The 26,518-nt window shown below is 39.2% G+C and overlaps 1 protein-coding gene across 1 annotated transcript in view; it reads left to right on the top strand.

The window, feature by feature from the left end:
* The window catches only part of usp43a (ubiquitin specific peptidase 43a), a 426,449-nt gene that overhangs the window by 369,004 nt on the left and 30,927 nt on the right, over positions 1 to 26,518 (top strand). Inside the window, exons 8-9 of the mRNA XM_043714590.1 lie at positions 10,536 to 10,647; positions 21,685 to 21,788. Of these exons, the coding sequence (XP_043570525.1) occupies positions 10,536 to 10,647; positions 21,685 to 21,788 (216 nt within the window). The remainder of the gene's footprint in view (positions 1 to 10,535; positions 10,648 to 21,684; positions 21,789 to 26,518) is intronic.

The raw sequence follows: 26,518 nt of genomic DNA, 5'->3' as shown, positions 1-26,518 counted from the left end.
GTAGAGGGGTTGTAACAGGGATAGCTGTCTTTGTGGGCACAAATGTTTGTTATTATATGGGATTAATGTTAAGTACATTGAATGTGTTTTTATCAGTTTGAGGGCTTTTATTAAATGATGTGAAAGAGATACTTAAATCTTTATTTTATTCCATCTTAGCACAGCTACTGTGGTGTGCGTTTGGTGGTTATTGTGAGAGTTTGTATGGAGCGTTTATGAATACAGATGGTGGATGGGGGGTGTGGGGAGGGGTAGGCATGTGTTGGAATGACTCTGCAATTTCCATTTCAGGAAATTGGGGATTTATAGCCCCAAAAGGAAGGACTATGATTTCTTCCAACTCTCCTTCCACAGAACAGAAATCAGATCATCTGGGATACTTTCTCCCAAATCAGGATTGCAGAGTCAGAAATTCTGTCAAATCAGTGCTTCCAACTCAGGAGTAGAGACTCATCACTCAGGATTCATGAGCATGTGTTCAGCACCCAGGTAACCCTGGGTGGGTTACCTAATTGAGTGTTCAAAATTATAAGGGGCCTGCTTCCCTCATGGAGACATCAGAAAGAGAGGGCACAGAGTTAAGGCAATTGGTCAAAGGATTACACTGGACATAACGAAAATGATTTTCACCTGGAGGGTAGAGGTGTCTGAAGTTCACTACCTAGTTTGGGAGTGGAGACAGAGATGCTCAGCTAGTTTAAAAGGTACCCGGATCTGCACCTGGAGTGCTATAAACTGAAAGGCTATAAACTGAGTGCTGGAAGCTAGGATTAGAATGGGCAGTTTGTTTATTTTTCTTTTGGCTGGTGCAGTTACAATAAACTGAACAGTCTCTTTCGGTGCAGTAACTACTCTGTGATGTGTATGAGTTACACATTGTGTCAGTGTAACCAGCAAAAGATGGGGAAGCACGTTGGAACCCAAAAGACCATAGTTCACATGGCTGGAGATTGGAGTAGGATGTGACTTTGTGTGGGGAGAGAATGGGTGATGGCTTGGAACAGCACAAGGAGTATGTCAGAGAGAGTGTTCGGCATTTACTGGTGTCTGATAATGTAAATACATACAGATACAAACCAGTACTAGCATGGCTATACATCAGTAAATAGCACCAGTAGGAGAAACTGTGACAAAAGACCATGGTGCAAAATCAGTACATGTGTGCAATTGTTCTTTTTTTTGTAAAACATGCAGTTGTTTCTGGTGTCTAGCTAATTTGCATTAGGACTTAGTGATTTCAAAATAAAACTTACCTATTCTCAATCGCTGTTGCTGGAACAGAACTCCAAACATTTGCCACCCAGAGTGTGTTAAAGTGCTTGCTAACCTCATCGCTGTAAAGCCTGACTATAATTTTGTAAGGAGAAAGTGAAGACTGCAGATGCTGGAGATCAGAGCTGAAAATGTGTTGCTGGAAAAGCGCAGCAGGTCAGGCAGCATCCAAGGAACAGGAGAATCGACGTTTCGGGCATAGACCCTTCTTCAGGAAGGGCTTATGCCCGAAACATCGATTCTCCTGTTCCTTGGATGCTGCCTGACCTGCTGCGCTTTTCCAGCAACACATTTTCAGCTATAATTTTGTAAGCCATATCTCCCAATCGTGCATTCACCAACCTTCAAAAATAATTTAATTCATCCTAGACTTAGTTCGCTTTTTTATATCATCTATCTATCATCTTCTAAATTCCAAGGAATACAACACTAGTATATGAAATCTTTCTTCATCACTTGCATCTTGGAGTTTATGTCCTTAGAGCCATTCTTGTAAATCTATGCTGCACTCTCTCCAGAACCAATATATCATTCCTAAGGTGTGCCTAGAACAATGTGCTCCAGGTCTGACCTAACTAATCATCTGTATAGCTGCAGCATGACTTTTCACCTCCTCCAGATGAAAAAGCCAGCATTCTATTAGCCATTTTGTGTTTTTTTTGTACCTGTCCATAAAGTTTTAATATTGTATACACATGGACTGCTAAGTAACTTTGCAGCTCTGTACTTCTAGCCTTCCATCAGTTAGAAATGACTCTGTTCTATCTTGTTTCGATCCAAAGTGAGTGCCATCTCATTTGCAGAAATTGAATCATCTTGATACAGATTTTATCATTTGCTTGATCTATCAGTATCTCACTGTAATCTTATCCTTCATTTATACTGCCTTCTATGCGGCCTACCTTTGTTTCACCAGTAAACTTGGATACACAACTTTCTATCCTGTCATGTACAGTGTTAATAAGTACATTGAATCGTTGAGGTACCAACACAGGTCACCAGTAACATCCTGCCAACGAGAATACCTGCCAATTATCCTTACTGTCTGTCTTCTGCTGCTCAGTCTATCTTCTAATCAGGTCAGCTGCCTTCAATTCGATGAGCTTTAAATTTAGCTCACAGGATGTGGAAGACCTTTGGCTAACAGTTCTTCTTTATGATCAGTCACCCTCTGTTTAATACAGTTTTGAGTACCAACTTTAAAGAAATCAGCATTAAACTATAAATTGAAAACATTAAATGTGGGAAGTTGGCATGAAGTCAATTAAGAGTTTTTTGACAGTACCAATATATCAAACCAAAAGCAACAGGGGTGTTGGATACCCGATAAATAGTTCATAAAATTAGTAACTCACTGGAGCCTTTAAGAATCAGAATTGCAGTTTGTGAGTGTACATTTTCTTGTCCTTTTTCCAACGGCATCTAAGAGATAAGATTTGTTTAAACAGCCAATGCGTGGTGTGTCAAATTTGAAAATGATGAGAGCATTGGGGCAATGTCATCGTTTAAATGCCAGCTTCTGCTTTGGGAAGCAGGATGTTATTGCTGTGTGCATGTCGTCAATTCTTACTTACAATTTCAGTAACACAGCTAATAAACAATTCATTACATTTCAGCACAATTTGAGTACACATATCATTCAGCTTGGGAAGATAGTGATGCCTGATAATGTCATGAGATTAGTAATCCAAAGACCTAGGACTAATGCTGTGAGCACAATGGTTCAACCCCCGCATGACAATTTGTGGAACTTAAATTCAATTAATAAAGCTGGAATAGTTAGCCTCAGTAATGATAATCTTGAAACATATCATCAATTATTATTAAAACCCATCTGGTTCACTACTGTTGTTTAGGGATGAAAATCTTCCATTCTTACATATGACTTCAGAACCACAGCAATGTGGTTGACTCTGAAATGGCATCTAACAAATCACTCCTTTCAAGGGCAACCAAGGATGGGCACTAAGTGCTGCCTCACCAGCAAAGCCAGCATCCTGTGAAAGAATAAAATATAAAAAAAAAGGTGACAATGTAGAAATCATTAAGTGCTTTGACCAGCTGCATATACTTAACCTTTCCTCAGAATCTAAATTTACCTTACTGTACAAAATCATTTCAGAACTTCAGGATTAATTTCTTCTAAACAATCCTTTTAATAAGAAAGAGAAGGGCATAATGAATATTCGAAGAGTACCTCAAAAAGGTGAAGTGCCAGGCTGAATGGATTCAGTTAAGCAACTGGAAGAGCTCATACTCATTTCAAAGTTTTATGTTCTTTTGAGTTTTTTGTTGCAATTTGTCTTCATGAGTTATAGAACTGCTCAGCAACACTTTGAGTTTGAGTTTGATTTATTGTTGTAAATAATGAGGGGTATAGATAGAGTTAATAGTACCTTTCCCTAGGATGAGGGATTTCATGACTCGGGTGCACATTTTTAAGGTAAGAGGAGAGAGATTTTTTAAAAAGACATGAGGGGCATTTTTTTTTACACATAGGGTGGTTCATGTGTGGAATGAACTTCCTGAGGAAGTGATGGGTGTAGGTATAATTACAACATTTAAAAGGTGTTTGGGTAAGTACATAAATAGGAAAGGTTTAGAAGGATGCGGGCCAGGAGCAGGCAAGTGGGACTACTTGGTTGAGCAGTAATCCATGATTGAGGATTGGGAAAACTGAAGCCTTTGATGGCCTTATGCTTTTGTTGGATGGAGGAAACGTGCAGGCGGTGACCAGTGGGGTACCGCAGGGATCAGTGCTGGGACAGCAGCTTTTTACAATATATAATAATGATATAGAAGATGGTATTAATAGTAACATTAGCAAATTTGCTGATGATACAAAGCTGGGTGGCAGGGTGAAATATGAGGAGGATGTTAGGAGATTACAGGGTGACCTGGACAGGTTAGGTGAGTGGACAGATGCATGGCAGATGCAGTTTAATGTGGATAAATGTATGGTTATCCACTTTGGTGGCAAGAACAGGAAGGCAGATTACTACCTAAAAGGAGTAAAGTTAGGTAAAGGAGCAGTACGAAAAGATCTGGGCGTTCTTGTACACCAGTCAATGAAGGCAAGCATGCAGGTACAGCAGGTAGTGAAGAAAGCTAATAGCATGCTGGCCTTCATAACAAGAGGGATTGAGTATAGAAGCAAAGGGGTTCTTCTGCAGCTATACAGGGCCCTGGTGAGACCGCACCTGGAATATTGTGTGCAGTTCTGGTCTCCAAATTTGAGGAAAAACATTCTAGCTATTAAGGGAGTGCAGCGTAGGTTCACGAGGTCATTTCCTGGAATGGCGGGACCACCTTATGTTGAAAGATTGGAGCGACTGGGCTTGTATACCCTTGAGTTTAGAAGACTGAGAGGGGATCTGATTGAGACATATAAGATTATTAAAGGATTGGACACTCTGGAGGCAGGAAACATGTTTCCGCTGATGGCTGAGTCCCGAACCAGTGGACACAGCTTAAAAATAAGGGGTTGGCCATTTAGGACAGAGATAAGGAGAAACTTCTTTACCCAGAGAGTAGTGGCTGTGTGGAATGCTCTACCCCAGAAGGCAGTGGAGGCCCAGTCTCTGGATTCGTTTAAGAAAGAGTTGGATAGAGCTCTCAAGGATAGTAGAATCAAGGGTTATGGAGATAAGGCAAGAACAGGATACTGATTGAGGATGATCAGCCAAGATCATAATGAATGGTGGTGCAGGCTCGAAGGGCAGAATGGCCTACTCCTGCACCTATTGTCTATTGTCAGTGCTGCATCATCTCTGACTTTTTTTGATAAATATTAAACTTAAAGCTGAAACAGCTATTGCCTACTCAAATGCATGTTAAAAGTCACGGAGCAGTATTTTAGGATGCATAGGAAAGTTCTATCAGTGCTCTGGCCAACATTTCTCTTGGAATTGACATAACTGCACATAGATTATCTTCTTATTTATTTTATTTATGCTTATAGGACTTTGCTGTGTGCAAATTGGCTGACTAATTTAGGTGGGGCGATGGTCCCTTTAAGATTTGGGATCTGATTTCTGTTTTAAAAAATAGAAATGATGATGAGGCCAAGTTGCCTGAGAGATAAACAATAAGAAAAGAAAGAGGCTAACAAATTAATGATAAAGATGTGTAAGTTCTGAGGGTGTTCCTCCATTTTAAAATTTAGTACCTTTTAAAGTTTAAAACCACCTGGACTGACAGAAACATCTTCCAGGCAAAAGTGAGGACTGCAGACGCTGGAACTCAGAGTCTAAATTAGAGTGGTGCTGGAAAAGCACAGCAGGTCAGGCAGCATCCGAGGTGCAGGAAAATCAACATTTCCTGATGAAGGGCGTTTGCCCGAAACGTCGATTTTCCTGCTCCTCGGATGCTGCCTAACCTGCTCTGCTTTTCCAGCACCACTCTAATCTAGAAACATCTTCCAGTAGAGTTCAGTTAAAATTCATTGTATTAGCTAAAATAATTAAAACAGTTGTTAGCTGAAGGATTTGACTGACAGTGAGTTGAATTTCCGGCATAGCCAAGCTAAGGAGAGAGTATTTTAGATACAAACTCCATTGTTAAGGAATAATGAAACCAGGAGAATTCTGACTCAGAACATTCATGTCTAAGATGCCAGAGACGGCAATGTTCAATGGGAAATGTATGACCTTAGGATGTTGGGAAGGATTGGAGTAGACCGTCTTGCCAGAAGCAAATGGAAGGTTGAAGAAATATCGGCCAAATTTTTCATGAACTCTTCAGACCATTGGGTTAATCTCCCAATTTTTAGTCAGTATCTGACTTGAGAGTTTTGGACTGGATGTCTAATGAGCATAAAAAGAAAGTGAAATTAGGATATTTGATCTGGATTTCAATATTTCAATTCAAACTATTTTTACTATCTTATTATTGACTGTTTAATGTACAGTGTAATTATTACCTAGTTATAGTTCATTATGTAGTTATTATCATGTTCTTTGTTTTTTGTGTTCTGAAATTCTTATGTCTAAAAAGTGGATCTTGTGGCTTCCATTCTTTTAATAAATACCTGAGTTTCATAATCTAAAATATCAGCTAAAAACATTACTGGTCTCCTTGGAGATCATAACAAGCCAGTGTCTCAGTAGCTCCTCCAGAACTCCCTCCTGCTGACACCAGCCTTCTCCCTGACAACTAAATCAAAATGCATAAGACTGTTCGCAACCTTGGTATCATACCCGAATCAGCAATGAGGTTCTAATCCACATATCCATCCATAAAACTTCCATTTCCACCTCTGCAGGATTACCCATTTATGTTTTTGTTCTGTGTGCATGTACAAAACACTGGTGTTAAGACAGGCATCAAACAAACGAAAAGAGTAGGAAGTTTGCTCATGGTATATGTTTGATTCCATCATGACAGTTATTGTTGGGCTGTGAATTACCAGGAAAGGTGAAATGTTCATATTAATGTGCAGCCTGTTCTTCAAGTTGGCGTTTTTTTCTCTATGTTTGGAATTTGGAATTAATGAAACCCATCACAGTATGTCAGTGTAGATTGCAACATCTGTCATAGTTCGAATGGCATTGCTGACCAGTTTTGATTTCCATGTTGTTTGTGACTGAAGCTGTTTGCATTCTTTCTTGAGCATCACTGGCATTTATTTGCTGTAGTTAAGATGATGGTGAGCTACCTTCTTGAATTGCTGTAGCCAATGCAGTGTAGGTACATGTACAGTACAGTTAGGAAGGAAGTTCCAGTTTTTGACCCAATGAAGGACCACCAATATAGTTCCAGTCAGTGTGGCTTATGACTTAGACGGGAACCAGATGATATTCCCATGAATTTACTGCCCATGTTACTCTAGCTAGTAGAAGTTATGTTTTAAGGAGATAATAGCAAAGAACATTGGCAAGTTACTGATATACACTGTGAGCCAATAACGGAGGGAAGCTATAACTGTTTGAAGGTGGTGGATGGGCTGTGGTTGAAGCTGGTTGCATGGTCCTGAATGGTATGATTTTGTCTGTTGTAGCTACCCTCTTCTTGACAAATATGATGTAATCCATCATGTTCTGATTTTTTTTATGTAAATGCTACATGTGGTGAGGGAAAGCTGGAGGTGAGTTACTTACCATATAATTTCCAGCTTCTAACCTACTCTCATCGCCACATCTGACTGTTCCAGTTAGTTTTCTGTAACTTCCAGGAGGTTGCTAATGGAGAGTTTAGTGATGGTAATATGTTGAACATCAGTAGAAATAGTTAGACTCTTGTGTGTTGGAGAGAATGATTTGAATGAGTGTCCTACTATCTATCTGTAGGGCTTAATATTTAATTTTGTTTCATGATATTCCTGTCAAGTGCTCTAAGAAATGCTGCTACATTCTTAATTGTATGGTTGGGGAAACAGTTATGGTTTGATGTTAAGATTAACATTTCATTTAATGGCTTCAGCTGACAGTATAAATGGTTATGATCCCACCAGATTTATTTAGAGAAAAAGATCAGTTTCTTGGATGACCATAGTCAGTATTTGAGCAGTTCTTCCTGTTCTACTTGTAAAACAATTGCCCATAGGTTTATGGCATCATCCAATGTTTGTCCAGATTTTCCATGAAAGTTTGAAACCATGAGTTTCACCTCTCAGGTCAGTTATTAGGGTGCATTTGGTGATGTCTGCAGTCAACTACACCATCGAGAGTTGGGCTGTTGTCAGTTTTTAGGGTGTGAAGTGTGTTGCATTGGGGGCCATGTGATTTCAGATAATTGCATGTGGGTCTTTTGAGGTGTCAATGACTGAGTGCTTCAGTTGTTAGGCAGTAGTATCTTTGAGAGGGTGCTTTGCCTGTGGACATTAGGAGATTCAACATGTGCAAGTAAAGGAAGCCACTTGAATTGTGCTGGCATCAGCATTGTAGAAATAACCCTCATGACCTCCAGGATATGAATATCTCCCATGTTTATGCAGTGGCTCCTGAGCCATAGTATACTCTACTGCTGGGTCGACCTGCATGAATGCGGTCTTGCATGCATGTTGCCTGTGCTACTGAAGATGGTACCCATCAACCTCCTTTTGAGATTCACTCAATCCTAATTTTGGTTCCGGTGTTCTGGTGGTATGGTCAACATGTAGTCAAGAGTGATGCCAAGATATTTTGGTATTGGATTATGGGTGGGTGTTAGCTAGAGAGCTGGACTTTGAAGCTCTTCCCTTCAGGTGGAAGGCTCAAAACAGCCATCTTGACAGTGTATGTTTAAAGTCCTCATATTCTGAAGTTGGTTTCCAAAGAACCTAGATCTTAAATGAGCTTTTCTCAATGTCATGACATTGTCAAGATATTACAAAAAGTTGTTTAGCCACAAAAGCCTGGACCAAATTGTAAGCATATGTGACAAGTCATGATTTTGAGGGAGCATGGTCAAATGTTTACATGTTGAAGAGAGCCGTTTTAGGGCTGATCCTGTGGGAGCCCACTGTTTGTAATATGTAGGTGGTTGGTTTGATCTCCAGGGAGTTCATGGAGCAGTTGGCTGTTTATCTCGAAATTAATTTATTGTAGGATTCTCATACAGAAAATAGCCTTGAAGAGTTTCAGCAGCAAAGGTAATTTCCTGTCTTTCAGCCTTTCTGAAAAGTGACTTCAATGTGTGAGATCAATGTAAGGACATGCTCAGGGCAGTTGCCGCCTGTATGAAGTCTGTCTGTTGGAGGGACATTGTGGCTTCGAAGTTGGGACTCAGTCTGGTTAACCGGAGTATATAAACAGAAGTAGTCACATGTAGTTATGGCATTGGGAAATTAACTGTTCTGACTGAAAGCCTTTAACATTTCGGACTGCTTTGAAACTGCACTAATGTTAACATTTGTATAAATAGACAGATGCTAGTTGGATTGCACGTTGCATTGAATATGTGTCTTTCCAGCTGTGGTGTTATGAACTAACAACTTACCAAGCACCATCACTATCACTAATGTCACAATGTTTTATACAGTGCTTATGATATTCATCACTGTTTCCACGAAGTGATCTTATCACGATGTGGTAATTCACCCTAGAATCAAGAAAGATTTTAGCACTAACTATAAGTAAATAATATTTTAAATTAACCAATGCACTAAAGTGTGGATTCTGTCTTTTGTTGATAAACTGAAAACACCCAGCTCTACTATACAGAAATCCAGTTCTGTGTTTTCAAGTTGCTTGCTTGACATCAAATTGTGAATGTGCCAAAATTTATTCCAATAAAACATGATCAAGATTTAAGTTATTCAAATTTAGAACTTTTTGCCCCTTGTTCCGTCCCTTCTGCAATCTCTTGCTTTGTTGACCCAGGTAGTTCACAACCTCGTCTTCTATTCATTCCTGAGTTGAGTGTAAAACCTTATACCTGATCCAACACCGAGAATGCATACTTCCACCTTTGTGACATCATGCTTTACCCCACCACAGGCGCAACCATGTTTTTGTTTACTCCAGGCCCATTTTATTTCCAGTGTTCTGTTTATTTTTTCCATACTTTACCTTTTACACTTGTTCCCTACATCATCAAGAGTATAGCTTAAGGTCCTCAGTTTAAATGTTTCCAGTTCTCATCTATTTACTCTGTCTTTTAAAACCTTGGTGAAATCAATTTTATGCTCAAATGTTTACATCCCTCTTTACTCTTCCATTACTGCTTTGTGTCTTGATCTCTTTTGGGAAGTACTTTACCTTTTAAAGGGACTCTATGAAGATCCAGAAATGAAAGACCAGAAATTTATTAAATTCAATCCTATAGCGTTGTTTATTTGAATGCCTTGTTGAGATCCAAACCTCCAATTTGTGATTAAAAGATGTGTAGCGAAGCATAAAATTATCTGAAGGCATTTCCCTTTATAAGTAAAACTTGCTCAGTTGTGATAAAGTCACACTATTGAAATTATTGATTGACTTCCAGTGATTTGTATAGAATTTTAATGCTTCCTTTAATTAACAATGCTTCCTCAAAAGATACAAACTGTAAAAATAGTTCAGTCATTTATGTTGTGGTATTCAATTGAAAATGCATTCTATTTAACTTAATCTAATTGAAGAACTTACTGGTGTGTGGATTAGCACCCATGGACAAATTCACCAATAACTAATTTAATTGTGTTTTACTGTGGGAATAAAAATCTCTCTTAAAACCCATTGCAGAAATATTCCTGTTTTAATCGAGTCGAAAATCATTTTTAGCTTGATGCAACGATAAGCCCCAATCAATAGTTATTGGTCAGCCAGCATTTTAACTAAATGGTGTTATGTTGATCTTCTTAGGTTTGGTCCACCATTTTTGGTAAGGGAAGATCGATCGTTGACCTGGGATCAGCTGCAGCTTTGCATCCTAAACAAAATGTGCTGTCTGATGAGAAATGAGACCCACTCGCAGGTCAGTAGAATATAAAGGAAATTGGCTAACTTTGAGATTCTGAAATGGTTTATCAGTAAAAATGAAGAAAAATGAAAGATGTGACAAAAGTCCAGACTAAACTGATGGTATTTCATTCAAGTAATATAACAGAAACATTGTAATTTCCTGGATATTGTAGCTGTACAGCCCCTTTACATAATGTTATATAATTCATGTCATCAATTATACTTGCTACAATGTCCATCTCATATGAAGATCTGAACACTCTTTTGGTGACCTTCCCATATTTACTAACCTCCACAACACCGTAGTTACTTAGAAGGCATAAAAATAGCTTCACACACACCAAACTTGGATTGAGTTGTCAATTATTTCCATGAGGCACATTATTTCTGAAACAAGCTCTCTGTTGACATTATACAATACAGATGTGCATACAGTGGTGTGTGATTTATCTTCCTCAGCCTAATGTTGTCTACTGCTGTTCTTCCTTAATTGTTACCTTGCTCCAGCATCCATCTCTGACATATGGTGTTAGAATTTCTATAATTAAAGTGCACATTGGTATTTAATAACACTCAGTATTTTGTAGTGTACACATGGGCAAATGCATGTCACTTCTCAAACCCTACATAACCACATCAGCATTTTTGTACCTCAGAGAGAGAGTGTGGGGGCAGCCATGCTGTGTGATTGGAAGTCCCTGCAAAAAGACATTGTCTTGTTTTGATAAATTTAAAAAAAACTTAGAGTTCATCAACATGTGAAATGAACAAAAATGAAACACAAATTCTGATTATGGAAAAAGAAACCACCAGTGAATTAGATCTGCACTACTTACAAACCTAGCTCATTAAATTATGCCTCAAGTTATTTCCTGGCTTAGATTTGAATCAACCTTTAAGTCACACTGAGCATTTTCTGTGTAAAATAAAGATATAAGTAGACAAGGGCTGTTGCACAATCTTTGGGTTTAGATGACACTCAGAAAGAATTCAAGGTTATCCTTCCCACTATATATTGTTTTAACTGCTTAATAGTACTGTTGGCCTGAACCTCACTTCAACCAGTAGTTCTACAAATGGATATGGACAGCCAGGAAGTATGTTATATGTCCAACGAAAGGACATTGTACCTAGCAATGGTTTTATTTTGCATCGCGTGATAAGTCTATTGACAATAATATTATTGATACCAAGAAAAGACATTGAGATTTCCCAGAGATTACTTGTCAAATTAGTGCTTACCATTTTAGAATGGACATGGTTTAAAATATTCAGATTTGAATGTTCTATAAGCACATTTATTGCAACTTGCATTAGGATGGGATGAGTGCTCTGCTGTTGTCTGAAGTAAAGGCAGTTCAACCTACTTTGGATTTTTGAAGATAATTTGGATTCATCCCAGTCTGCCAAAGAGAAAAGCAATCAATATCTGTGAGAATCTCTTGGGATACAAGAGCATACTTGGTCATTGCTTCATTATCACTGATATAAATGTTTTATTCCAGCTACTGTGTGGAAAGAATACCATAATCCTTGTGCTTATGCTGCTGCAAATAGTAATGTTTTTGTGCATCAGTACATCCATAGACTGTCCAACTCTTAATCACATTTTTACTTGGACAGTGTAGTGCTGTTGGTAGCACTTGGCTTGAAAGTAGAGTGTTTATTTATTCTGTGCCAAGACACGGCTGGTTCTTCATTGCACATACATACTGATTCATTGCTATTGAAGACCAAGCTAAACAGGTTACCCATCCCTTTCAACATCCCATCCCAGAACCCTGTCAACTCTTTTCCCAATGCCCAGTGTAGCTTAACACTCACTGTTCATTGTAGGACCCTCACATACTGGAAAGCCTTCAAAGAGTTGAAAATGCTCACTTTTACTCAGCAACAGGAAAGACAAATAAAATATAAAGCTGTATTTACTTCTGATAATAAACAGGGACCATGTGCGTTTTGAGTACCAACAGATTTACTGTAGTGATTGCTACACCCAACTCCTGTCTATTGGAAGCAAGTGTCAATATAAGTCCTGTCTGGCTTCTTGTGTCTGATGCTTCACTACTCAACTGTGCAGAAGGTCATGTTCTTCTTGTTCAATGTCTTCAACTTCCTCCGAGGAAGACTGCTGCTGCTCTCCTACTTCTTCAGAGTCCATCACACCCCCTCTTTGACTGCTCCAGTTGTCATGACCATCGTGTGCTAGGATAATATGGCATATTCTGTTTGATTGTGTTTCAAGATCCCCCCCTCAAATTGATTCAGACATTAGACCCTTACCTTTGGAAGCCTATTGTCTGGCCCTGATTAAAGATTTTTTATTTTAACTCCTCCATGGGATGTGGATGTCACTGGCATTTATTATGCATCCCCAGTTATCCTTGGGAAAGTGTTAGTTGGCTGTCTTCTTGAACTGCTGCAATCATTTGGTGCAGGTAGATCCATAATGCTGTTCGGGAAGGAATTCCAGGATTTTAATGCAGTGACAGTAAAGGAATGACTATATGTTTTCAAGTCAGGATGGTGAATGGCTTGGAGAGGAATTTACAGGAGGTGGTGTTCCTATGCATCTGCTACCCTTGTCCTTCTAGATGGAAGTGGTGGTAGGTATGGAAGGTGTTGACTAAGGAACCTTGATGAATTCTATAGACAGCTGCTACTGAGTGTCAGTGATGGAGTGAGTGGATATTTGTGAATATGGTGCCAATCAAGCAAGCTGTGTGTGGGATAATGTGAAATTTACATTGCACTGTGGCCTGCAGTGACATGTGCACTCTCCTGATGGACAACCATTAAAAGCTGCTTGGCTTTGCTTCTGCGCTTCAAGGCAAGGCAAGGCAGAAGGACTAAGAGCCTTTAAACTCTGGCTGAGATGGCAAAGAACAAAAATACAAGGCATGGCAGAGATGCTGTGAACATCCAATTAGTCACAAAGTGAGTAAGTATAAGAAAGCACTGAGCTAGACCCTGGTTGAATGCATGAGATGGGTACCTGTCTCTACACAAAGTGTTCTAGTAGTGGTATTCGAATGATGAGCGCTGGTGCAGTCCAAAGCACTGAAGCACAGATTAGTATTGTGAATGGATTTGAGATGTTCCATGATGGTGTGGTGAGGCGCATACATGTCTGATGCCAGTGTTTATGGAATGGAATGTGGGCAGTCGCTGGCGGTGGAACATGCCCTGGTGACTGGTGCCCAAGAGTGATGATCAGAGAAGAATGTAGTGAGCTGGAGTCGCCAGGTACCTGCTCACTGACCTCCAGATCAGGAATTGTCACCATCTTATTTCTATCCAGTGGTTGGGAGAATGGGAAACTGTGCATCAATGAGGCAAGATTCAGTTGTAATGGCATACCAGTGCATGCAAATAGTGCAAGCATGCCTCCCTCTGCTCATTAGTGAGATTAGTGAGTTCAAAACATGGTTGGAGAATTAGACTGTTTTTCTTGACAGTGAGAATCTCCTGATCTCACCACATGTTCCCAATGGATTTGTCAACGTCCATTTCAATCAGGCCTGGAAGATTCCACATCTGGCTAAAACGTTAGTATGTTTGGGAACTCAACATTCCAGGCTGTTCTCACTCGATACTTGAAATACAAGATACATTTCCAGAAATCCTGCCATTTCTTTTCAACAACTTGGATGTTTCCTAATGGAGCTTAACTTAATAGGTAATCATCAGAAAGGTTTACTATTTATAAGAAATCCTGAGTTTATTCAAATCACATCTGTTTTCTCCTTCCATGTATCTTTCTCATTTGTAAACATGGAAGTAAGTACTTGTCAAATATTTCCACCATTTCTGTTGACCCTTGACTATCTGATTATCCTTTCCTCAGAGGTCCTCATAATAAACAATTCTGTTATTGGCGTATTTATGCAATATTTCACTCTTCTTAACAATTTTTGCAGATTCTTTACACATATTCCGTACTTATTTCCTCTGTTCCTTTTTTTCTCTATATATCTTCATCTGTTCTATCTTTTACCATTCCTATGGACCTACATATCCTATTCTTAAATTTTAATTTTTTTCTTCAAGCTGTTAATGTGCTGTACAAGTACAAACTATTGTAATGGTTAGGGGAACCTCAATAGATTTAAAATTAATATATTCACTGTTCTAAAGATGTGCAGTTGAACATGTACATGATGTTTCTAACAAAGTACACAGTACGCTCTGTCTACTGAAAGAAGGGATCACAGGGTATGGGGAGAAAGCAGGAACAGGATACTGAATTGGATAATCAGTCATGATCGTATTGAATAGTGGAGCAGTCTTGAAGAGTCAAATGTCCAACATGCCCCTATTTTCTATGTTTCTAATTATACACCTTTATACTAGTGACAACCACCTTCACGGGGAAAATGCTATCTTGCAAGTGGCAGCAAAAGTGAAATGAATTATTTTTGACAATAAAACCATTTAGGAAGTGTGAGTATGTTATAAACACTTCAGGGAGCAGACCAAGAGCAGAAGACTGCTGCCTGCAGTGACGATTTGTGTTGTTACATGTTGCAGGACAGAATTCAGAATTTTGCTTGCAAATAAGCTTTTTAATGCCAGTGAGTTTGAACGTGTCTACTGTGCTTGCTAAAGAAGCAATGTTTTCGAACCTTGCTTCGCTAAAGTGACTTACAGCTAAAGAATTGTTTGCTGCAGGATTTTATTTCTGCCACATAGGTCAATTATTGAACTTCCTTACAGCATTCCTAACAGCACAAACAATTCTGTTAGTCTTATATGAAGCACTTGTTCTCCATTGCAAATTAGCGTATTGGCACAGAAGGAGGCCATTAAGTGCCTGTACTGTATGTTAAATGAGCAAAATATTATATAATTCCTATAGTGCAGACAGAGGCCATTCAGCACATTGGGTCTGCACTGACTCTCCAAAGAGCATTTCTACCAGACCCACTACCTGCCACGCTATCCCCGTATCTCCCAGAGCTCAGTCACCTGACCTGCACATCCCTGGACACAGGGGCCAATTTAGTATGGCCAATCCACCAAACCTGCACATCTTTGGATTTTGGGAGGAAACAGGAGCATCCGGAGAAAACCCATGCAGATGCAAGGATAACGTGCAAACTCCACACAGACAGTCGCCCAAGGCTTGAATCGAACCCTGGTCCCTGGCGGTGTGAGACAGCAATGCTAACTCTGTTGCAAATCAGAATTGTTAAATGAAACACCCACCTCCATGCTAATTTGGGAACAGCAGTCAAGTCCAGCCAAGTTCACCAACACCTCGTGAAGGCCAGCAAAGGATGGGCAATAAGATGTTATTTCCAATAATGCACACACACATCAAGAGTTAGCAGCAAAACCTGTAGGGTTGTGTTTGACATGGATTTTTCCTTGTGGGTTTGAGGAGATAGCTGTGTTGATAGTGAACCGTGAGTGTGATCATCATGACTCCTCTGAAGCTGACTGCATCATCACAATATTGGGAATGTGCGAATAAATGTAAAAGTCCTGAAGTTATGGTGTGGCCCTCAAGACTCCTACACAAGCTGACGTCATGGATGCCCCAACTCTCCTAGTAAACCACAAAATAAATAAGAATTTCAACTTTTTGGCTTCCACATTGCTGTTTGAAAACCTTAATAAGGTAGCCATGGTGTGGAGGAGCCAGTATTGGACTAGGGTGGACCAAAGTTAAAAATCACACATCCAGTTGTAGTATAACAGGTTTATTTGGAAGCAGTAGCTTTCAAAGTGCTGCTCCTTCATCAGGTAGTTGTGGACGAGGACCATAAGGCACAGAATTTATAGCAAAGGATTACAGTGTCATGGAACTGAAATTATATATTGAACAGACCTAGATTGGTGTCAAGTCTTTCATCTTTTAGAATGGGTTACAGGTTTGGTTCATTAATATGAACTGGTTTATAATGAACCGAAACCTGCAACCACTCTAAAAGATGAAAGACTTAATAGCAATCTAGGTCTGTTCAATATTTCATTACAGTTGCATGATACTGTAATAGTGGAGGCGATGGCTTAGTGGTATTATTGCTGGACTGTTAATCCACAGACCCAGGTCATATTCTGGGGGACCTGGGTTCAAATCCTGCCATAGCAGATGGTGGAATAAAAAAAAATCTGGAATTAAGAGTCTAATGATGACCATGAATCCATTATTGATATTTGGGAAAACCCTCCTGGTTCACTAATGTTCTTCAGGGAAGGATATCCTTACCTGGTCTGGCCTGACTTCGTTCCCATAGCAATGTGGTTGACTCTTAACTGCCCTCTGGGGCCGTTAGGGATGGGCAATAAATGCCCATGATATCCTCATCCCACGAATGAATTTTTTTTCAAAATCCTTTGCTATAAATTCTGCGTCTTACGGTCCTGCTCCACAACTATCTGATGAACAAGGAGCGCTCCGAAAGCTAGTGCTTCCAAATAAACCTGTTGGACTATAACTTGGTGTTGTGTGATTTTTCACTTAACAAGGTACACCTTCTCCAATCAGGGGCAAAACGTTTTCCAAGAGTAACCTCCGTAACAACATTTGATGCATTACAGAACTAGACCTGAGGAAAAAAATGTTCCATCTGTGGAGTGCTATTAATATGGCATTTTACTGTAGTTATTTCACGTGTTGTAGCTGGGGACAGGGAGTGGGGTTGGCAATCCTGAACAGTAATCGACAGCCTGATGACATCTATATTGCTCCACGTGTGAATGCTGCATCTGTTCCAGTGTCACTGCACAGCACGAAAGCTGACATTCTCAAGATCTCTTAAGGAGCCTTAACTTCATACTAAACATCAAGTGTCCTTGCTTTACTGCTGACTGCAAATCATTCCCTTTATTTCCATTTCATTAGGAAATCATACTGCTAGTTCCTGATCAACATGTCATCACAGAACTACTCTAGTACAAAAAGGTAGCTTTGTGTTTAATAAAGGACAGCGTATCTGAAGCAAAGATGATATTCGGGCAATTTGCAGCACATGACTCAGCACCCAAATGAGAAATGAAGCAGAGAATGCTGGAAATACTCTGCAGGTTTGGGCAGCATCTGGAGAGAGAAAAAAAATGGAGTTAATATTTTAGCTCTGTGACCTTTCTCATCAGAACTGGGAACGTTAGAAACGTAATAGATTTTGAACAAACAAAAGGAGGGAGGGTGGGAAAGAAGAGAAAAAAAAGAGAAAGTTCCTCAACAGTTTTGAGAACTAACAACACTAGATAGCAAAAGGTATCACTGTGCAAGTCCAAAGTTAATGGTAATGGGACCAGTAAAGAAACAAAAAATGTATCTCTAGTAGGTATGATATATGGTATGATCCTGAATAGGTTCCATCGAAAAGCAAAAGGGAAATGAGGGAAGCAAGAGAGTAAAGGAAAACTGATTTTCAAAAAAAAAGAAACTAATTAGTGGGAGTAGTTTTAATCTAAAATTGTTGAACGCAGTGCTGAATCTGGAGCCTATAAAGTGCTGAGCTGAGAGGCAAACTGCTATTCCTTGACCTTATGATAAGCTTCATTGGAACAGAGTCCAAGCAAGGGGTGAATTAAAATGACAAGTGACTGAAAGCTGAGGTTGTGTTTACAAACTAAGTGGAGATATTCCACAATGTAGTCACTCATTCTACAACCTCCAACTACCAGTCTACATACCCGAAGTAGAGGAGACTGTGTCATCAGCAGCTGGATACAGTAGTATTAAAATAAGTCACTGCTTTGTATGGGAGAAGACTTTAAGGCCTTGAAAGATCAGAAAAGAGGAGCTTAAAAGACAATTGTTGCATCTCCAGCACTTCCATGGAAAGGAGTGGGTGTTGGGGGTGAATGATGAGTGGACCAGGATATTATGAAAGTAGTGGTCCCTTCAGAATTTTGAAAGGGGAGAAGATACCCTTGGAGGTTGTGGAAATAGTGGAGGATTAATCATTGAATACAGGGACTGGTTCAGTGGAAGGTGAGGACAAGGAGAAGCCTGTGGTTCCACTGGGAGGGAGGGGAAGGTTTGGGAGCAGAAGTGTATGAAGTAGAATGTACACAGTCAAGATTCTGGCAACCTCGTGGGTGGTGTGGGGGCAATTAAGGTTAAAGAAATGCATATTGCAAACACCTGTCATCCAAGTAGAAACTGAAGAGAATGAATAGTGTATTTACGGACAGCAGAATATGAGGAAGACAACTGAGAGTTTTGTGGGTTGACAGTGAAATTTGTTTGATAGCCAATGCCCCCCCAACTAGGAACCGAGAACCCGGGAAAGGAAGGGGTGACCGAAATCAAAGCAAAATACTGTGATTCCTGGAAATCTGGAATAAAGACAGAAAGTACTTTGGAAACTCAGCAGGTCTGGCAGCATCTGTGGTGAGAGAAACAGAGTGAATGTTTTGATGTCCAGTATGACTTCTCTTCAGAACCTAGGGTCATATCAGACTCAAAACATTCACTTTGTTCTCTCTTCCCAGATGCTGCCAGACTGCGTTTCTCCATTTTCTTCTGGTTTTATATAAAGGGAGGTGACCATGTGAATACATGTAGAGTGGAATTTGAATCAAGGTTGATGAAATTTTCCAGTTCAGGACAAGAGCGGGAGCCTACCCTAATACTGTCATGAGTCTTTTCAAAAAGGTGATGGAGAAACTGGTCTGAGTAGGACTGCTCACATTTTGATCTGTATTCCCTGAAAAGTGTACTTGTTGTGTGCATTGCATATTGTCGTTTTTTAGCAGGTTTTTAATAAACTTTTATTATGCAGCTGCATTTTACTTATATCTGAACAATGCTTTGTGGAACCTTCCAGGCCATGTAGGAATCCACCTTATTGGGAACAGTGGTTCCGATCATGAAAGATATAAAATATCCAACATATTCTCCTCAGGTATTCCATTCCTTTACCGCAGAAATATTCAAACAAAGGTTAATTAAAATCTGGAGACATTTCATTACTTCCAGAAGTTGACGGACAATATAGGATTTAGAAGAACTGATTGTAAAAGCAATCGAACATTGCTGATAAAATAACTGCCAGTTCATTTCTTTAGATTGCACAATCTCTGACTATGTAATTAATCAGAGGAAGACTGAAGTTAGAAAGAATTTAGATTGATACCTACAACTAGAATTGATATTGCTATGAACAAATAAAATATCACCATGCTCAATGAGTGAAATCATTTTGACAGGTTTTATATGAGGATGATTTGAGTGGCAGGTAATGGAATGCACTATGGAACTTGCAGCCTGTGAAGAAAAGTCAAAATCTGTCAAAGATTACCTTGCACATTTTTGCTGCAATTGGGTTTGAAATTTCTTTGGCATTTTGAAAAGTGATGTTTGAGAGCTATCTCCCATTCCTTTTGCATCTTACATTTATCTTCTCTAATATTCTTTCCTAAGAATGTTAGTACAATGTGAGGCAGGATTACATTGGCAACTTTTCCAACTGATCTTTCTTCATGTATTAACTTGAAGAATGGCCATTAGCATGATCACAACTCGACCTGATCCTGTTCTTACCACATATCCACATATTTTTCTGGCAAGCATTACTGAACGGGGATCAATTTCTTTCTAACCATCCCCTATCTGTCTCATGAGTTCATTAAAGAAAGAGAGATCAACATTCAGTTAGTGCAAGCATCTGTGATCGTTTACGCAAAGTGTTTCATCGCTGCACGGCCGTCTAGGTTAAGTAACTTATAATTACTTGTTAAAAAGTCCAGCCAAACCTCAGGAATCATATCATTGCTTTAGCATTATATGTCAAAGTTTTAGTAATGCAATCCAGAACGTACAACAGGAAAAGATTCTACAGTTGTACACTTAATTTAACATTTAAGTTTTCATCAAATTAAGAAGCAATCCCAGCCTCTAGAGAAACAGTTCCCAAATTACATAAATTGGTACAGTCCATCCATCATCGAGGTGGAACTGTTCTTTTTTGCAGCAGGTTTTGCCACAGACATATGTGATTCTGGAGGTATTTTAAACATTGACAGTGATGTGATGATGGTCACAGTCTTGGTAAATCTTGTAGCAGTACATATATTCCAATATATTTCTTGGATGTTCTTGTAGAATTGCACTTCTGCTGATGTTGTCCATGTATAACTTCACCCCAGATCTTTGCCAGTTTACATACCAGTGACAAGACATAGACAGCAAAGCAGGAAGTACAATTTACTGATTATTCTACAAGTTTTAATTTCACAAAAAGGCAAAATAAAGGTTGGGATGTACACATTAGAAGCTGAAATATGAGAAACATTAAGCTATAAGTTATGCTACATACTGTATACTAAGGCATTTTTATTCTTAATGGAAACATTTGGCATTACAGAACTACAAAATTACATTTCATAGAATCCCTACAGTGCAGATAGAGATTATTCAGCCCCTCGGGTCTGCATCGATCCTCCGAGGAAGATCCCACACTTGCACCCTATCCCTGTAACCCTGCATTTCCCATGGCTAACCAACCTTGCCTGCACAAGCCTGATCCCTAAGGGCAAGTTAATATGGCCAATCCACCTAACCTGCACATCTCTGGACTAAAATAGGAAACTGGAGCACCCTGTGGAATTCCACGCAGACATGGGGAGAACATGCAAACTCCAGACAGTCACCCGAGTGTGGAATTGAACCTGGGTCTCAAGATAGTTGATCGGAAGTAGTTATAACTTGGTACACCTCTAAAACTGCAGTTATATCTCAACGTCAGTGCACAATATTTTTGAGAGGTTTCAACTTTAATGAAGTAAAAAGGGAGCATTATGAATTCTAAAGTTTGTAATTTCTATGCACTTCACACACCGTGCCAGAGCAGTGAATCACTGATAATGGCTTCTGGATTTGAATTTAACTGTACACGTGCAGACAACAGAAGCCACTGACAATGTTACAGGGTAATGGCAGGAAACATTGTCAGTTTGGCTGTCATTACAACTGCACATGTGGGCTAATATTTCACAAATATTACAACACGTTTTCTGACATGTGAAGTAGTTAAGAAGTCAAGATGGACATGATTAAGGGGAGTCACTGTCTAAATCTTTTTTGATGCAGAATTTTGGGCATCTGTTCCGAATCCGTGTGGTTGGAGGACTGACAACCAACTGTTACCTCTCTCCTCAAGACATTAGACCACTCTGCCAGCCAGCAATCGACAGGTGAGAATTGCTGTTTGTCACACTTCTTCACACTGCTTCTGTCAAACCAAGTTAATGTCCAATTTCCCAAAGAAACATTCCTTGAAATAGGTTTATGTAGCGTGGGGTTGTTCTTTAACTCTAAATCTGCCTCATGTGTTCTTCCTTTTAATTTTTGTTACATTTGCTGCCTCATTTCTTTCATAAAATTTACCAGATTCATTATACATATCATTATGCAGCATCATATACTGCACTATGACAGAGAATTATAACATTGCATTTTAATTAATACTATCTAGGTCAAATGCAACAGAGGCAGTTTAGTTTGTTCAAAGATTTTGCAATGTGGGATTATATTGTTTCTTGCACTTTTGAATTTGGACTACAAATATCTGAAAAATTATGATAATACATATCATTCGTTTCATATAAGCTACTTTCATTTATCTTTGGGATTCTGGTAAATCCCCTCAATAAGGATCAACAGTTAAATGAATGGATCTGTTTGGCCCCAGAATTCTGTTACCTTCACTGTTGAGTCACAGTGGTGCTGGGGGAATTTAAATACCTGTATGGCATCAGTGTTAGCTTTATCCTTTCCTGTGTTGAAGACAGTCCTTTGATATTTTGTTCCAGTGATCCATTTTCATGTCAGACAGTGAGCGTTTCTAAGCTATTCTAATTCCTCACTATTGTTATCAACCTGCATTACCATGAGCATATTTTGGATGCTAGTCAGGAACCTGAATTCCCGTTTTGAATCCAGTTGTATTTGCCCAAATTAGCACATGAGTTTCAGTGAAATGAATCCAACACAGACCACGAATTAAATATGGAATTTTGTGATCTGTATTGTTTAGAGTTAAACAATGTAAGTTCTTTGCCTTACTAGGGAGCAAAGGATACTGTTCTATACATCTTTGGAGTCCATTTTCACAATTTGTTGTGTCAGTATGACAATATAGAACTGCCTCAGTAACGTAAGAAAAGACTCAAAGCATGGATTGCATTGTTAGCACAATGTTATACAGGAATGGGAACTTGCCAGACAGGAAAAATCAAATTATTGAAGGTTACATTACTGATTGGCTTCAGTAGTTGGTGCTCCAAATTTTAATCCGCTTTTTCTTGTCCATTTTGTCTTAATCCTGGGCCACATTTTCTTGTGGGCAAAGAGAAATCCACTCTGTACTTTAATTTGCCATCCAAAGTGCACACTTAACCCATGTGTGACCTTGCCTGGGATTATTGCCATTTTAAAAACAACTGCTAGAACACTTGCTTTCACATTTTTAATACACTCTTGACACTTTCTCTAATGGGAAAAATGCTATAATTCATGGTCATACTTACTAAATGATGATTGAGTCGAAGATCAACGTAACTGAACAGATCCCTCTGATAAATCATTATTTGTTTGATTCTACATTTCAACACATTGTCTAATAGTGACACTTAAAGGGTCAAAATATTTTCCACTTGCCTTTCAGAGAGTTCCTCGATCTCAGCAGGCTTCACCTATTATGAACTCTTCAAAGAGAGTGCGTTTAAAGATTGTAAATGGGCTATTTAAACAGGATTGAAGGGACATAGAGAAGAATTTTCTTTCTTTGGGACATAGTGTGGAGGCAGATGTAAAAGCAAAAGAAACTTCCACTTGTGAACATGTTGGATATTCCCTTGAAGTTATGATCTTCTCAGCTGATTACATTTTTCAGCGCAGGTAAAACGCCACATTTAATGGAAAGAAAGTTCTGCTTCTCACCAAGACCTTCCAAACATCATATTTAGAAAACACCTGGGCAGCACTTTACTCTCTGCACCCCAGGAGTAGTCTGTTCATCAATCCTAACCATCCTTGGTGATGTCAGTGACTAGGCCAAAAGCAGCACCAAACCTCAGCATTGCTTCCCAGTGTTTCTTCTGAAGGCTGTCCAGGAGTAAATGGATGTTCTTTACCCTCGTAATGACAACAGGAGGCCATCGCAACTGATGAGGGCAGGCTGGATCAAGGTGACTCCAAAGATCAATGCCCATGGGCAACTCAAGGGAATCTGGCTCTAGTGCTGCAGAGGACTGAATGATGTGCTGCACTAGACTAGAATAGTGCAATGTACAACTGTCAATTCAGTGTTTAATGCTGCCATGACTGAGCATTAGCATTGTAAATTGACATTACAGACAAGGTAGGGTGCCATGCATGTCCATTGGGTGCCTCATGAGCAAATCAGTGTCTGTCACTTGGTTGCAGCTACCAATGAAATGCAACTCCCACCACAGTATTGCTGTCTCTCACGCGAGCAATAAGGTGCAAATGTTTAGCTTTTCACCAGCGACATGCACGGGACAAGAGTGTGGTTTTTTGAGTTGACCCCCTTTTGACTTCAGCCCTGATTGGCTACTTCGGTCAGTTTTGCTGGTATCAGTCAGTATGGCTACCTTGCTTGTTGAGCAGGCTTGTGGCCTTGTCAATCCTCACCATTCATACTGTCAGCATTTGCACAAAGAAACTATATGTTTATCAAGGAGCCAAGTTAGTGAAGAGGTTTGTACTGACTGGAGCTTGGAAGAAGCACTCTACATCACCAGGTACATGCCTCGTGTACATATATATTCAGATTTATGAACACAAAGATTTCCTGTTGTTGGAGAACCAGATTGTGTCTAGGAGTGTGCCTCTTAAAAATGGCCACACAAAAGTAGTGTGGAGTCAGGAAGACAGGGGATCATTATTATTACAGGAAACCTAAGCATTTTGGGAAGCATCTCCCTTGGGAGATGAAAATGGAAGTCACTGCTGCAGAAGGCTATGGAGGCCAAGTCGTTGAGTGTCTTTAAGGCAGAGGTAGGTTCATGGTTGATAAGAGAATCAAAGATTACAGGGAGAAGGCATAGGAATGTGGTTGAGAAACATATCAGCTATGATCAAATGGTGGAGCAGACTCAATGGACCAAATGACCTAATTGTGCTTCTGTGTCTTATGGTCTAAAATCCAGCTCAAGAAGTCTGTTTTTTTTTCTGTTTACTATTCTCAGTGGGGTTATATTTCATCTAGAGTTTGTACTAAAATATTTATTTCAAAAATTGGAATTATATATGAAGATATAAAACTTGCCTGTGCTTTAAGAATAATTTCATGATGGCCAGCATGGGGAAATCCAAATTATTGTGGAAAGCAGCAAGTCTAAACCATGCTGGAGAAATGCTAGATTAAAACAAAATATTCCTTGGATCGAGAGAGCAGTTAAAGTAATTTGTTGTAATATCTATTTTGGAAGTGGCTTTTATCCTCTAAATCATGCCCCTGGCCTATCCTAGACCCCATCATGTGGCTGATTTCAGTCTTGGTGAAAATGGGAAATTCTAGCGATTTGGTAATTTTACTGTTGATCTCTGGGTAATGTTTCGAAAGAAAAAAAACAAGGTTGAATTTGCTACATCAACACAGGCTGCATTGGCAAGACCCTATAGGATAACTTCAAACACTGCAGCAAAGAAAACATGTCTAAATGGACTACGCTGGTTTATATATAGTAAAATAACATTAGCTTAAAAGCTTATTGTTTAAAGTGGTGCCAGGACCTCCATTAAGGTATTTTATCATTAAAAATCTAATTAACCTTTGATTCAATCACTGACTTGTTTCCAATTTCTCTTGCTGTATTTAGAGCACCATTCAGCTCCTTCTATCACCTGGTTTAGTCATGTCAGTGTTACCTGTCTTTCATAAGTATCGAAAGCTACTGTCACATTCAGAACTAATGTAAGGTTCTCGTGTGTTGGTTCCCAGTCTGTTTTACCACTAGCTTTCAGTTTTCCAAGTCTTGAACAACCGGACCCCATGCCCCTATTTCTACTGCCAGCGGATCTAGTAATGTTCTCTGCAGGATAGAGAAAATTGCAAGACATTTTCATACAGCTGAACATAAGCTTCAGTTGAGCAAGATGTAGTCTTGTCATTGCTGTCATAATCATCATGCTTTATCAAATCTGACAACTAATTCATTCTTTATTTCAACTCACTGCATACATGCTTGAAGTTTATATTCAGCACTCAATATGTATTTCACTGAGAGCGTCGGCTTGAGGTAATTTGACCCAGTTACATTGTCCATCTATAGTCAAGAGTTTGGAGCCTTGCACAATGTCCAGTAATACGTTTCAAATAATTTTCTGTTGCACTAATTTGTGGTGCCCATATTGCATTGGCAAACTTGCGAATGCTGCATTTTCAATTATTATTTAAATGTAACTTACAGTAGAAGTCTAGAAAATTGATTTGTCAGTTTATCTGTAGTCAGTCTCTAGTACCTGAATGAGAGGACCATAGAATGAAAATTATTTTCTTAACCATTTTGCCATGAAGAAAGCTTCCAGCTTTCTGTATCCTGATGTTTAATGCTTTTTCCTTACAACTAATATTTCATTGAAATTAGAACAGGACAAGAATTTCTGCTTTTGTGCAAGTTAAATGAACAGCCCTTCAGATGCTCCATAATCTCATACTGATGTACCATTGTAATTTTGGTTTTCAATAACCATACAGCCATGTTTGGAAACAATGTTTATCCAATAATCCCTAATGTGAAGCAAATATTTTTTGAAAGCAGAGTTAAAAATCACACAACACCAGGTTATAGTCCAACAGGTTTAATTGGAAGCACTAGCTTTCGGAATGCTGCTCCTTTGAAAGCAAATTTTTTAAAATGCGAAAGCATAATTCATTGTAATCTAGTTGACTTGGATC

This window comes from Chiloscyllium plagiosum, chromosome 24, assembly GCF_004010195.1.
Source record: "Chiloscyllium plagiosum isolate BGI_BamShark_2017 chromosome 24, ASM401019v2, whole genome shotgun sequence".
Lineage (NCBI taxonomy): Eukaryota > Metazoa > Chordata > Chondrichthyes > Orectolobiformes > Hemiscylliidae > Chiloscyllium > Chiloscyllium plagiosum.
The sequence above is the reverse complement of the archived record's forward strand: the minus strand, read 5'-3'. Positions and strand labels throughout refer to the sequence as shown.